At 34.4% G+C, this 16,558-nt stretch overlaps 1 protein-coding gene across 1 annotated transcript in view; it reads left to right on the top strand.

Annotated features, from left to right (window-relative positions):
• Nucleotides 1-3,167: 3,167 nt before the first annotated feature.
• LOC130244212 (zinc finger protein 513) overlaps nt 3,168-16,558 on the top strand; it is a 28,023-nt gene continuing 14,632 nt past the window's right edge. The window contains exon 1 of the mRNA XM_056476528.1: nt 3,168-3,784. Within this exon, the coding sequence (XP_056332503.1) occupies nt 3,745-3,784 (40 nt within the window). The 5' untranslated portion in view covers nt 3,168-3,744. The remainder of the gene's footprint in view (nt 3,785-16,558) is intronic.

The following is a 16,558-nucleotide window of genomic DNA, read 5'->3' as shown; positions in this document are numbered from 1 at the left end:
CTGACAGGTCTATTTGCGATAGCACGCTCCCAATGGATATTGGATAAGACGAAATGACCAAGCATCCAATCCGAAATATCTCATTGAAGTTCCAAGTGTTTTTACAAGAGAGAAGTTAAAGTTAAAATTGTGTTCTGTGTGGTCATGTGCAAGAAATAATGTTCCATGATTACCAGATTGAAAACTTTGTAGTGCTAAAAATCGAGGTTCTGGCTAGCCAACGACAAGGAAAGAAGACGGAGCTATCAAAGGCCTGGGTAATCATCAACAAGCAAAACAACTACATTTTGACAGCGAACGGTACCTGTACGGCAGGGTAAGTGAACTTACATGTTTACATTTCATTCTAAGCATTCAGTGTCCGCAGTTTAATTCACCATATTTAACTGTTTTTGCTGAAATCATTGCTGCAATCAAAAACGAGTGATGTGTATGATTCAGCATAGCATGAACTTACCTGATATGACATGAAAACTGAAGAGTCGAGCATTTTTAATTAGGTCCTCACTCCATTCAGCTCCCTTTTAGCCAAATACGTCTATGGTTGGCATTAAAAGCAGTGTGGTGTACGGTAAAAGTTAAGTTTTCTATTTTTGGACTTTGAATTTGGCATCCTACCGCACAACACAACATGTTTACTATTGGACCTGGTCTTTTTTTGCAACCGGGAACCCGTGTGATGTAGGTTGGTAGTTCCTCTATTGCGCCAGACCGCACACCACACACCAGCTGAGTGGTGAACAGGAGTCAGAGTGATGAAGCCAATCATGATATGGGGATGGTTAGGAGGCTATGATGGACAGTGGGCAAATTTAGTCAGGATGACACCTCTACTCTTTTTCGAAGGACATCCTGGGATTTTTAATGACCAAAGAGAGTCGGGACCTCAGTTTAACATCTCATCCAAAAGACATCACTCTGTGCATTATAGAATCCCTATCAATATCCTGGGGCATTAGGAGCCACACAGAGCTCAGGTTGAGTGCCCCCTGCTGGCCTCACTAACACCACTTCCAGCAGCAACCTAGCTTTCCCATGTGGTCTCCCATCCAGGTACCTTCAGTGGGCGACCATGTGAGAGTTGCTGAGAGCTAGCTTCTTTATTTTTGAATATTATAATAATTATGACTTATACAATGTAATAGGTTCCTAATCATCGAAAATTATTCATGCTCAATTTTTTTTCTTATTTTTCTAAAGATTGCACCATATGTCGTCGCGCTAACCACTAGGCTATTGCACCGACGATGCTCATTTTTCAATATGCTTATTCACAATCTTACATTCCAACAAAACTAAATTATGAATTGAGTGCTTGTGTGTGTTATTCAATCTAATATTCATTCATTCATTCATTTTCTTTTCCGCTTAGTCCCTTTATTAATCTGGGTTGCCACAGTGGAATGAACCGCCAAATTATCCAGCATATGTTTTACACAGCGGATGCCTTTCCAGCTGCAAACCATCTCTGGGAAACACATACACACTCATACACTACAGACAATTTAGCCTACCCAATTCACCTGTACCACATGTCTTTGGACTGTGGGGGAAACCAGAGAACACGGAGGAAATCCACACAATCACAGGGAGAACATGCCAACTGACCCAGCCAAGGCTTGAACTAGCAACCTTCTTGCTGTGAGGTGACAGCACTACCTACTGTGCCACTGCGTCGCCCTCATTCTATTATAAATTTCTAATTATATTAAGTGTTTAAGAAATTATTCATGCTCAATTTTAATATGCTTATTCTCAATTTTACATTCCAACAAAACTAAACTATGAATGTAATGCTTAAATATGAATGATTCTATGATTAATTCTAATTCATGTTAATTAAAATGATACACATTTTGTACGTTTTTATTCACTATAATTATTAAAATATTTAGATTATCAATTTTATTTATTTTTTATTTAAATTATAATACATATAAACTTAACAACCCCACAGAGTACCCTAGCAACCAGTGTGCGAATTATACATTGACGATCGGGAGGGTCAACTTTTTCCAGTAGTAGTTTGGTAATACATGCTTCATTGAATCAAATTTATGAATGTATTTAAATTACATCTAATTTATTAATAAAATATATATGTTTTCAGTGTTTTGAGGGATATTTAGAGGTTACAGTAGGTCAAACTATACCAGGGGTGTTGCTAGACATAAAGCTCAAATGGGGCATGCCCTTCCCTAAAAAATAAATAAAATAAAATAAAATAAAAACTATATATATATATATATATATATATATATATATATATATATATATATATATATATATATATATATATATATATATATATGTGTCTAGCAACGCCCCTGGTATAGTTTGACCTACTGTAACCTCTAAAATAGTCATTAAATATCTCTCAAAACACTGAAAACATACACATTTTATTAATAAATTAGATGTAATTTAAAGACATTTATAAATTTGATTCATTGAAGCATGTATTACCAAGCTACTACCGAATAAAGTTGCCCCCACCTATCGTCAATGTATAATTCGCACACTGGCGATATCGATGGTGAAACGACATATATTGTGAATCCCTTAATGCAGAATAACCTTGTAAACGTAAATTAATTAAAGAGATAAAATTATTATTATTATTATTGGTATTAATATTATTATTATTGGTATTATTGGTATTAATATTATTATTATTATTATTAGGCGACGTGGTGGTGCAGTAAGTAGTGCTGTCACCTCACAGCAAAAAGGTCGCTGGTTCATGCCTCAGCTGGGTCAGTTGGCTTTTCCGTGTAGAGTGTTCTCCCCGCGTTTGCGTGGGTTTCCTACGGGTGCTCCGGTTTCCCCCACAAGTCCAAAGACATGTGGTACAGGTGAATTGGGTAAGATAAAATTGTCCGTAGTGTATGTATGAATGAGTGTGTATGGGTGTTTCCCAGTACTGGGTTGGAGCTGGAAAGGCATTCGCTGCATAAAACATATGCTGGATAAGTTGGCGGTTCATTCCGCTGTGGCGACCCCAGATTAATAAAGGGACTAAGCCGAAAAGAAAATGAATTCATTATTATTATTATTATTGAGAGAAATGAACGCTGCAGTTCTCAAACTCTCCATTGGGTGTCGCTGTTTCTCCGCTTCACACTGAACTCTTTCAATCACTTCCTGTGCTGCACATTCCCATAACAACAACTCCAGCAGCAGTGAAACTTGTGGACTTTCACTTCTTTAGCTCACGGAGACTCTTCACCGGCACAGAAATTCATACAAACCAGTCATTTCCCACGGAAAGAGGCTAATGTTCCCGCTGCTGCTTACAAACTTACAAACACTGGACTTTTATTCTATGTTCTGCTTTTATGGCTAGCCGTCATGCTAGCTAGCCTTCGACTGACAACAGCATGAACTCAAATTACACCTTAAATTAGCTAGTTTTTATTTGAGGCATGTTATAAGGGTCTTCAAGCTTCAGTTTGGCGATGTGGTGGTCATATACTCGTGAATGACCGCGTTTAATAGCTTTTGTACGTGTGTAATATTTATAGTTTATTATTAGCTCACGCTAACTCCACTAGTAAGAGTAGTGTTTGGACATGGTTTTTGGGGATATTTGTGATGAAGCGCGCCTGACCAGCTGTTTATGAGTGATTTGAGGAACTCTTTGTTCTGGGGAGGAAGAGGAAAATGAGGAAGAGGAAGATGATGGCGATGAAGATCAGCTCAACAGGGAACTGCTGATTATAAAGACACACAATCAGGACAAACATGCCCAGGAGAAAACAGTCCAATCCTCAGCCTGTCAAGTGTAAGTTTACATTTGATTTCACTTCTATTAACAGGTTTAATGTTGTCTTTAACTTCATTTTTAGTTTAATTTACCATGAGATAAAGCTTGTGACATCCTCCCTATATTGTTTACCATGGTACTATGAATATTCGCTCTGAAATCACGTGTAACTGTGACTTCAAAACAACATTAGCACTTTTATTTACTCACTTTTATTAACATTAGCACATTTATTTGACTGTGACTGTCATTGGCTGCTAAAATGATTTCAATATTTAGCAAAAAATACTTATCTGAAATTATATTATTAAGGAGAATGTGTGAATATAAAACCAACTTTACCTCAATGGTACTGAGGTAAAGTTGGTTTTATATTCGCTTATTTGTTCATTTTTGAACAGTGATTAACTAGTTATAGTGTCTCTATATTGTTTATTACGATACTCTGCAATGAAATCCCATGTAAATACAACATCAGCTCTATTTAACTGACTGAACAATGTTGTACTTTGTAAGCCATTAGCTGCTAATATGATTTTACTATTTAGGAATACTTTTCTGAACTTACATTATCAAGAAAAAAGTCCAAATTTGCGAATATGAAATCAACTTTACCCCAATCACAAAACTGAGGTAAAGTTGGTTTTACATTCGCTCATTCGTTCATTTTTGAACAGTGATAACTCGTGTCATGGTCTCTGTATTGTTTATTTGTTTATTACTTTGCAATGAAATCACATGTAAATATGACTCAAAACAACATTAGCTCTATTTAATTAGCTCAACAATGTTGTACTTTGATAGTCATTGGCTGCTAATATGATTTCACTATTTAGGAATACTTTTCTGAACTTGTATCATTAAAAATAAAGTTCAAATTGGCGAATATAAAACCAATTTTACTCCAATAAAATTCTGTCACCATTTACTCATCACTTACATCTTAGCTTGTTGTCAAAAATCTGGCTAAGTGTGTTTTTCCTGTCAAAATAAGTAAGTAATAAGAATAAGTCATTCTGACACCATTTACTCATCATTTACATCTTCGCTTGTTGTCACAAATCTGTTTTAGTGGTCATTTTGGAAAATGTTGGAAAACCTGTAACCATTGACATTCATAGTATTTGTTTTTTCTACTGTGGAAGTCAACGGTTACAGGTTTCTAACATTATTCAAACTCTCTCCTTTTGTGTTCAACAGAAAGATGAAACTCAAAAATGAACGAATGTACAAATATAAAACCAACTTTACCTCAATTTCAATGGTTGTGTTTATTTCTTTTGACAATAATCAACAAGAGCATACAAACGAAGTGTTATTCTCAAAATTCAATCTATCATAATCTGAGGTTTTTAAAACTCTTCTTTAAAGCTTGTACATATTTTCTAATATTGAAAGTCATCTTCATATCTTTATTAATATTTAGAAAGTAGTTCAATCTGCAGCCTGTCAGTCAAGTGTAAGTTTACTTTCATGTCTCATGGGATTTAACTTCTATTAACAGGTTTAATGTTGTCTTTAACTTCATTTTTAGTTTCACTTACCGTGGGATAAAGCTTGTGACATGCTCCCTATATTGTTTACCATGGTACTATGAATATTCGCTCTGAAAGTACATGTAAATATGACTTGAAAACAACATTAGCACTATTTATTTGACTGTGACAATCATTGGCTGCTAAAATGATTTCAATGTTTAGCAAACAATACTTCTCCGAAATTATATTAAGGAGAAAGTCTAAATGTGTGAATATAAAACCAACTTTACCTCCATGGTTGTGTTTATTTCTTTTGACAATAATCAACAAGACCATACAAACAAAGTGTTATTCTCATAATACAATCTATCGTAATCTGAGGTTTGTAAAACTCTTCTTTAAAGCTTGTACATATTTTCTCATATTAAAAGTCATCTTCATATCTTAATCAATATTTAGAAAGTATTTCAATCTTCAGCCTGTCAGTCAAGTGTAAGTTTACATTCACATCTCATTTGGTTTCGCTTTAATTAACAGGTTTAATGTTGTCTTTAACTTCATTTTTAATTTACAGGGGGTTCAAGCTTGTGACATGCTCCCTATATTGTTTACCATGGTACTAAGAATATTCCCTCTGAAATCACATGTAACTATGACTTGAAAACAACATTAGCACTATTTATTTGACTGTGACAGTCATTGGCTGCTAAAATAATTTCAATATTTAGCAAACAATACTTCTCTGAAATTATATTATTGAGAAAGTCGGAATGTGTGAATATTAAACCAACTTTACCTCAATGGTTGTGTTTATTTCTTTAGACAATAATCAACAAGAGCATACAAACGAAGTGTTATTCTCAAAATTCAATCTATCATTATCTCGAGGCATCATTCATTTTTTCTAGGTTTTTAAAACTCCTCTTAAAAGCTTGTACATGTTTTCTAATATTGAAAATCATCTCCATATCTTTACTAATATCTAGAAAAGAGTTAAATCCACAGCCTGTCAGTCAAGTGTAAATTTACATTCACATCTCACCTGATTTCACTTCGATTAACAGGTTTATTATTGTCTTTAACTTCCTTTTTGTTTAATTTACTGTGTGGAAAAGCTTAATTGTGTTTATTTCTTTTGACAAAGAGCTTACAAACGGAGTGTACTTCTCAAAGTTCAGCCTTTCTCTCATTATCTGATGCTATTGAGGTAAAGTTAGCTTTATGTTGTGGACATTCGTTCAGTGACATTTTGTGACATGCTTTCTATATTGTTTACTATGGTACTTTGAATATTCAGTCTGAAATCCCATGCAAGTATGACTTCAAAACAACGTTAGCACTATTTGTTTGACTGTAAACAATATACTTTGATAGTCATTTGGCTGAGAATGTGATCTCACTATTTAGAATTTGCAAATAATAAATAATTAATAAAATTATATTATTAAGGAGGAAGTCTGAATGTGTGAATTTAAAACCAAAATTACCTCAATTCTGATGGTCTCATTATTTTTTTTCAAGGTTTTTAAAATTCCTCTTAAAATCCTACACTGTAAAAAAAATCTGAGTTCCACAGAATTCCTTCATGTTGTCCAAACATAAGTCGATTAAGTTAACTTAAACAATTTTACAAATTTAAGTGGATTGAACATAAAACAGTTGAGTTGTCTCAAAAAACCCTTAAGCATTGGGTTGTTTCAACTCATTTTAAATAAGTAGTTTGATCATACAGCAAAAGTCATTTTTCTGAGTGCACAGCTTGTACATGTTTTGTAATATTGAAGAAATCTCCATATCTTGAACAAATGTGCGAATATAAAACCAGCGTTACCTCAATTCTGATGGTCTCGTTCATGTTTTTAAAATTCATCTTAAAATCCTTCATTGTAAAAATTGCTGGGTTCCACACAAATCAATTAAGTTAACTTAAGCGTTTTTACAAATTTAATCGGATTGAACATAAAACAATTAAGTTGTCCCCAAAAAACCCTTAAAATTGTTGTTTAACTCATTTTAAATAAGCAGTTTAAACAAGCAGTAAACATTTTTCTAATATTGAAAACAATCTCCATATCTTTATTAATATTTAGAATAAAGTGCAATCCACAGTCTGTCAGTCAAGTGTAAGGATACATCACATCTCACTTGATTTCACTTCGATTAACAGGTTTAATATTGTCTTTAACTTCTTACAATTTTACTGTTGGGGAAAAAGCGTGACAGTGTTTATTTCTTTTGACAATTAACAAGAGCATATAAAAAGAGTGTAATTCTCAAAATTCAATCACTCATTATCTGATGGTCTCATACATTTTTTTCAAGGTTTAAATTTTTACACTGTAAAAAATGCTGGTGGTTTCCTCACAATTTCTGTACGTTGAAGAACTAGACCCAGAGCTTCTCTAGTTGAAATCTGTGCAATTGTATTAACTCCTGTTGATTTTAATCAATTCAACTTAAATTAATAACTTAGACCAGTGTTTCTCTATCACGTTCTTGGAGGACCACCTGCACTGCATGTTTTCAATGTCTCCTTTGTCTGTCTCACCCATTTTAGGTCTTACAGTCTCTGCTAATGAGCTGATGGTCTGAATCAGGTGTGTTTGATTAGGGAGACATGGAAAATATGCAGAGTGGGTGGTCCTACAGGAACGTGGTTGAGAAACACTGACTTAGACTGAACACTTAAACTGAATTATATTAACTGGATGTAGGGCTGCACGATTCTGGCTAAAATGGGAATTGCGATTTTTTTTTTTTTTTTTTTTTTTTTTTTTTTTTTTTTTTTTTTTTAATTTTTTTATTTATTTATTTATTTTTTAATTTTATTTATTTATTATTTTTTTTATTTATTTATTTTTTATTTTTTTGCGCTTAAAATAAAGATCACGATTTTCTCACGATTCTTAAAATAAAGGTTCATGTCAGTTAGCCATTATTATAGTTTTTTCTCAAACATATGGTAAAACCACACTAATAATATTGTGTGTAGGTATGCTGGTTTCTTTAAATAATTCTATTTTACTTATAATAATTCTGATGTTGAATTATGTTTGAGATATAAGCCTTTGCTTGCAATCTGTCATTGACAACATTATTAGACCATTTTATTCACTGGTAAAATCAACATTATATAGGCTAGAGTAGTTATACTGACACTGTAAACATTTATTTTCATGCACAACTGTGTGTTCGCTGAAAGAAAAAACATATCAAATGCTTGACGGAATCATAACTCTAAATTGCGATATGATTATTTAAATGATGTGCACGCTTTCGGTTTCATTTTCACTGCTAAGTGCTTTTCATACTTTGCGCGCGGCTCTCAAACGATCACTCTGTGCCACAAACTGAATAGTGTTTACAACTTTATTACCTGTTACTCACAGCCTATGCAGGTTCTGTTCACTAAAGTAGATGCGCGCGCATCTATCATTAAGTAGGGCGCGCGCAAGCCCTCTCTGTGACAACGTCTTACGGTCGGCAGCTCACGTCACGTGTGATTTCCCACCCGCGAATACAGCATTATATGAAGACAGAAATGACATTTTTAGGTGAATTATACCTTATAAATTCAGTATGTGACTCTTTCAACATCATTTAGAGGTGTCCATGTCGCTGAGCAATGTATGTGAAACAATGAAAAGACTTGCGAAGCCGCATTTGCTTCTCTCCTGAACTTGAAAATATGATTGGCAGAATTGTAAAAATGCTGGATTAAGATCGTCTAGGGGATCGAATCGAGATCACAATCTTTTTTCGATTAATTGTGGAGCTCTAACTGAATGTCAAATCAGATTGCTTTTTGTGGTGCATATACATTGATATTATTGATTCAGGATTACTTTCCATCAATTCATCAATTTTTTTTTTACTCTTGCCATTGCATATATTGTTTTCACATTACTTTCACTCATATTCAGCTTTCATTTTTAGTTATTTTTTTATTTTGCAATAATATTTTGAAATTAGGGCTGCTCAATAAAACGTTTCATCATCGATATTGCAATGTGATTATTCACAGGAGACACATCACAGGATATGCAATGTTGAGTCTGCAATATAGTTAGTCATTTGCATGTGTTTTTGAGGCCTTTGACAGTATAAGAATTTTAAAAGCATTCGGGCATAAGACATTTGTAACTTTAATAACTCTACACTATATTGAATTATTTATACAATGAAGACTACCAAGTATTGTTTTACATTTGACTATTCAATAACAGAAACAGAATACTGTTAGACTCCTTAGAAGACCGTAAAACACTGTTTATTTCATTTGTCTCATTTTCTTTATTGAATTTATCTACGCTTGTAGCTTGTTTATTGTATTTTAAGCAGATTCACTCTACTACAGAATCATCCCCATCAGTCTAAAATGATAAGTTCTTTCCTAATAGAGATATTCAAGTCATCTGGAGAAATTGTGTTCATATCGCAATATACAGTTAACATCAGAATTATTAGCCCTCATGAATTATTATCAAACCCCCCCCTGTATACTGCTTAAGGGTAGGGCTGTGCAATATGGGCAAAAGACACCGCTCACGATTTTCTTAAACAATATTGTGATTTTGATTTTAATCATGATTTTGACACAGTTTGACACGCAAGATTTTTACAGTGTGAATCTGAAACATATTACCAGCATAAAACAATTCGATCTTTATCAAAGACCTGTAACATATCTCTAAAACAGACATAAGGCAAAAAATAAATTTAAAAAATCACCTAATAAAGGGGTAACACATTGTCTCTAGAACAGACCTATGGCAAAACAAATAGGCTGTGTGTGTGTCTGTGTGTGTGCGTGCCGTCAAACTCAAGTCAGGCTTCGATGTTCTGCTTGACCACTTATCAGGAATAGTTGCGTGTACTTTTCTACAGGTTTTTTTTTGCCATGCACAGATCATAAACCTCTTTGTGATGCTGCAGAGAAATAGGCGGTTAACATATCGTGTCTTTTATTGAGTGCAAAAATTTATTATTTCCAATCGAGGCTTGTGCTCGCATATTGGGAGCGACGCGCTTGCGTATTCCAGGCTCACCTAGTTGAAAACATCTAAACTTTTACAGGGCTCGAAATTGCGACAGTTTTGGTTTTATCTATGCGACCTCAAAATATATTTGGGAGCATTTGTGCGAGTGCATAAAATTGTTGTCGTGCGACCGGTTTTCACAGCAAAATGTTCACCGCATGCGTGGATTTAGGAGAGACATTCACACATTATGCATCTTCGCACCTAAAAACACCAAACGCAGTGCTCAGGAATAGTTTATTACACTTATAATGTCAACTTGCTGCAGCAAACAAAGCCTGCAACGCTTGTCCCACCTTCAAGCTCTTCTCATTGGCCCACTTCACTAGAACAGAACGTGAATGGATTGGGTAATATCAGCTGCCAATCACTTCGTTCCGATGACAGGGAGCTTCAGTTGCGAAAAGGTCTGGATACGAGAGAATGAAAACAACACTGACAGATTTAGTTTTAGAAACCACCTAAAGTTACAGATAATGACACATCTGATTAGTGATCATGTAATGAATGTCAATCCAGCGTTTACACTTTTCGAAGAGTCGATAAAAGACTTCCAGTAGTTAAAGTCTGCTATTAAAATGACTAAATCATTCACCGTAAAGCCGGTGGGACAGACTCTTTGGGTAACAGTGTTTGCCACATCTACACATTTTAAGCTCAAGATGTTCTATTTAATCCTTCATTTAATCATCACGATGCTGTCAGTCGTGCGTCTGGCACCGTGTTCACCATCGCTAAAGAGCATGCATTCACTGAGATGAAACTAATATTGCAGCTCATGAAAAGACCGTTAATGCTATTAAGATGACGTATGCTAATAATAAGTTATATGTCAATATCATCTGTGCATTATCAGACAGCACCTGTGAGAACAGTACAGTTATTATGGTTAACTATGTTCATCTCATTCACGTCAAGCTGTGTGTGCAGGGTCGGTGAGCGCATGCAGATATTTTCTTGTTTGTTTGTTAGTTTTGATTTCAAATGCAATAAATCTGTTAATATAAAACATGTAGTAACTGCTCATAATTTTTGGTGAGTACGACTAAATTTTGTCTGGTGCGTTTTTGAAGTTAGGAGCAGCGGTGCTACCAAGAAAAAAGGTTAATTTCGAACCCTGTTTTAAGAATGCTAATCCATGAGTCACGTAAGTAAACAAGAACTGACCAATCAGCTTCATACTTTGTATGGAAAACACACATTTCTGTAGACTGATTACCTCAGACAAACACAGAGCACTCAAACCAAAGACTAGAACACACAAGACATGTCTCTCGTATCTTTTTGAATGGGGAAAAGTGTAACTGTCAATATGGTGAATAAAGCCCGACCTACTAGTACAGGAGCCAATCATCGATCACTATATGGCGAATAAAGCTCGCCTTCTAGTACAGGAGCCAATCATTGATCCCAATAGACTGATAATACTCTGGGGGAGGGGCTCAGACCAGACGTGAATTTCTGCCGATTTTGGGTGATTTGGACGTTTAGAAATTAAACTACTGAGACAGTTGTTGTTTAATTTTATTGGTGATTCCTAATATGAGACTCAATCATAAGCTTGACAAGTAGTTTTGGAGAATTTGATATTTCCCCATTCAAACAGAATGCCTGAGCATACTGCCCGAGAGGCATTTCAAAGATGGCCACCGAGTGAAATGACTTGCCTTAAAGGGACTTTGACCCAAACACTGCAGTGCTTTTTAGTTGTATACATAAATCAGTGCTGCGACAATGGTTTGTTATGAGAAAAGCAGTTGATGGTCGCCTAGCAACGATAAACAACAAAGGAGCGCGAGTGCAAAGCGCAATGAAAATACTAAATCAGTGGTTCTCAAACTGTGGTACGCGTTTCAGTAGTGGTACGCAGGCGTCCTCCTAGTGGTACGCAGAGGAACACTGAATAATGAAAGAAAAAAGTCATTCACTTTTAACCCTTTGACATGAACGATTACGCTGATGTGATCGGCACTGGCTGTTCCCTGAATCGTATGATCACATCGGTATGCTTAGAATGTTTACTTTAGCTCATTGCGTTATCAGATGCTTAAAACGCGGCACATGCGGAGTTATTTACAGTTATTTCGTAAAGCAGCGTGGCTTTCTGGTTAATTTGCTACCTCAGATTTAGGCTAATTTATTTGGATATGATTCAAATGTCACGGGACACAGAACATAGACTCAATCAACTTTCTCTTGCTTGATGCTTGGAGCTAGAATATAGCCTAATTAAAGTTAGTCTCTGTGTGCGGTTAACACAAACGCCACGGTCCACTTAATACAAGATCTCAAATCACAGAAATTTTGCACAAATAAATGGATAAATCATGTATGAACTGGTCAAGCAGTGTGTTTATGCATGTACTAATCATTCACTTTTCTGACACGCATACTATAAAGGACACACAGTAAGCAGAGCTCATTTCTAATTTACATATGTAATTCCAAATCATTTATTTTAAAATCCAAGTGTATGTATAGATAAATTTGTCATATGTACATGCAACATATTTCAAAATGGATCAAAAATAGTTTATATATGAATATGATGACATATAGCCTATTAGGGCTGTGCAATTAATCAAATTCGGTTTTGATTTCGATTTTGGCTTCTAACGATTATGAAAAACATTAATCGAGATAAACGATTATTGCATCGTATACCGCCCCCTTTCCAGTTGTGCACATTTGTTGCTCTGCAAAGCTCAGTTTCACGTGAACATTACTAAAAGCATGTACTGTAATGTAACTTTTGCAGCATGGGATGTGCATCATTCATTGATGTAGCCTACATTCGAATCATTCATGTTTTTAAACGCACGAATGAGACCGCACACACATCTAAAGTCATTTTAATGTGAGCGCTTTAATGGTCAAATAGGTGTCAAAACGCGGTGTTTAATGATTATTCATATTAACCCTCATTTGTGTAATAAACAAACGAGTTGAGCATCAAAAGACACGTTAAAGTGAAACCATAAATCAGAGCCGCGGTGCTCTTAAAGTGACAGCGCGCAATATTCCTGCTGCCGACTGTTTTTAATATTAATCAAACAACCAAAGGAGAAAACCACTCACTGCTCTTGACTGAAGGACTTTTGTAGCTATAATTAAATTAAATTGAATTTATTCTATTGTATTTATTTCCCTTTCCTTATTTACAGGGAGGAAAATAACTGTATATATACAGTTGAAGTCAGAATTATTAGCCCTCCTGAATTATTAGCGACCCTTTTCCCCCAATTTCTGTTTAATAAAAAGAAGATTTTTTTTCAACCCATTTCTAAACATAATAGTTTTAATAACTCATTTCTAATAACTGATTTATGTTATTTTTGCTATGATGACAGTACATAATATTTGACTAGATATTTTTCAAAATACAAGCATTCAGATTGAAGTGTGATTTAAAGGCTTAATTGGGGTAATTTGGCAAGTCATTGTATAACAGTAGTTTCTTCTGCAGACAATCAAATATATATATATTGCTTAAGGAGGCTAATAATATTGACCTTAAAATAGGTTTCAAAATATTTAAACCTGCTTTTATTCTAGCCAAAATAAAACTAATAAGCCTTTCTCCAAAAGAAAAAATATTATAGGAAATACTGTGAAAAATTCCTTGCTCTGTTAAACATTATTTGTGAAATATTTATAAAAAAATAAAATAAAATTCACAGGAGGGCGAATAATTTTGGCTTCCACTGTAATCGTTTTGAATAATCGTGATTAAAATTATGACCAAACTATCGTGATTATGATTTTTCCCATAATCAAGCAGCCCTATAGCCTGTATTTATGAGGTCCAAGCAGCATTTACAGATTTTGATGAATAGGTTTCTATTTGTTAATACTTTACGTTGAAGTACAGCGTTTTTCGTTTTACTTTAGGAACAGAAGCCTACTGTTTTTAATTAACTTTTAAAAGCACATTTTAAACTTGGATATTTTTTTTACAAGCACAGTACAGTGTTAATGTTCAAATTGTTTATAACGTTTAAAGTGGCTGACAATAAATATTCTTATTAATGGGAATTAATCTGCCTCGTCATTATGGTGGTACTTGGAAAGACAATTTTTTTCCTAGGTGCTACTTCAATTCAATTCACCTTTATTTGTATAGCGCTTATACAATGTAGATTGTGTCAAAGCAGCTTCACATAAAAGGTCACAGTAAATAGGAACAGTGTAGTTCAGTTTGTAGTGTTTAAGTTCAGTTCAGTTTAGCTCAGTTCAGTGTGGTTTAATAATCACTACTGAGAGTCCAAATATTGAAGAGCAAATCCAACGATGCGCAGCTCTACAGATCCTGAACCATGCAAGCCAGTGGCGACATGAATGAAGAAAGAAGTTTGATGAAAAAAGTTTGAGAACCACTGTACTAAAGGAAGCAATGTGCTTGCGCTTTCCACATGCTTTTAGACATGATATGTGACTAACAGGTCTTACAAATTACCTGATTCTACAATACATCAGCCTTCCTGTATCCAAAGTAATCCCACACCACAGATGTTGACTTTTTTTTTGTGCACCAAGTCCTCTTGTGCTGAACTCATAATCCTTGTTTATGCAGATTATTTGTCATTAGGCTCATGATAACCTTAAATAAAAAAATAACTGTATCACGGTTAAAGTGATAACTGCTCTTAAATATATAGTTTGTAAATGTATGGATTAAAAACTAATACTTTTTTCCCCTTTGAAAACAATAAATTTTATTTTGAGAAAGATTTATAATATTTTGTAACAGCATGTCAGGCTAAATAATGAAAATAAATCATTGACTTCTGCTGTCTTCATTAGTTAAAAAAAACACTATTTTATTTACAATTTAAAACGGCATCTCTGGTTATTTTTTCTGCTGGAGATACTGTTGATAAAAATGTCAATAAAAAATCTTAAACATGCCTTAGGAATGGTAGTATCGAAAATTTTGGTGATTTTAAAACCTTGACTTTTACAAACCACGGTATACCTTGAAAACGGTTATTTTCCCATGCCTAGTCGGGACTGGAGCATGCAAAAAAAGAGAAACCGTACATGTTTAATTCGTGATTTTTTTAATACGATTTCAATTAATCGTACAGCCCTACTTAAGGGGGCTAATAATATTGACCTTAAAATGATACAAAAAAATTAAAACCTGCTTTTATTCTAGCCGAAATAAAACAAATAAGACTTTCTCCAGAGAAAAATATATTATAGGAAATACTGTGAAAATTCCTTGCTCTGTTGAACATCATTTGGAAAAATATTTGATAAAGAATATGAAAAAAAAATCCTTTTACGGTCTCTGTTAAGACAGTCATGAATTTTTTTAGTCAATCTTGAGCTTTTCTCTAAGTTTTAAAGGAAAGACTTTTGGACTAAATGATCAAGCAGAAGCTGTAGTTTTGTATTGAGTTACGTGTCTGTAAGCTCGGTTCTATCTCAGCGAAAACAGATTGACTTCCTCCTCTTCTGTCGTCATTATTTCCTCACTGCGCTTCCTCTGGACTGACTCTTGTTCCTGCTGTGGGTTCGGGTCGCCTCATCCCTGACCCGCTCCCTGCCTTTATCTGCCGCCTCTGTTCCTTCCTCCTCCATTCATTCCCATCATAACTTTTATTTCCTTCTTCCTTTCAAAACGATAATTCCCTGATAATTTTCTTTTCTCCTTATTATACAAGAAGTTTATTTCTTTCTATTTTAATTTAAAAAGAAGGTTAACACTATGCACTCATTTTCTCATCTTAAAAACAAATATATGTTGTCATCAAGCATTCGATACTTTCAATTAAGAAGCTATATTAAATCATAAAGAAAAGGAAATATTCAAAAAAGTCCCAACTAATGTGGAACAGTGTTTTATTGATAATAGGACTACATAATATACACATCACAGATATAAAATAGACTAAATCTGGATTCAACAGATAACACCCTTCATATTAAGGCAAAATGGGAATCCGAACTTAATGAAAAAATTGAGGATGATATTTGGGGAAATATGTTCAGTATATCAGTAGCCACAATTGAAAAGAGTTCGACTGGAAAACAAAAATTAGGTTTTTTAAAACACCATTGAAGGTCTTAAAATATGCTAACCGTCCACAGTCAGAGGAATGCTGGAGGGGTAGCGGGAATGTGGGTAATCACACACAAATTTTGGGAATGTCCAAAAGGGGTAAAGATTGAGATAATGAAAATTATGCAGTTAAATCTACCTTTTACCTCCCTGTTTTTCTTGCTTGAAGGGATACCCCAGGATATATATATATATATATATATATATA

The sequence above is a fragment of the Danio aesculapii genome, chromosome 17 (genome assembly GCF_903798145.1).
Source record: "Danio aesculapii chromosome 17, fDanAes4.1, whole genome shotgun sequence".
Taxonomy (NCBI): domain Eukaryota; kingdom Metazoa; phylum Chordata; class Actinopteri; order Cypriniformes; family Danionidae; genus Danio; species Danio aesculapii.
The sequence above is the reverse complement of the archived record's forward strand: the minus strand, read 5'-3'. Positions and strand labels throughout refer to the sequence as shown.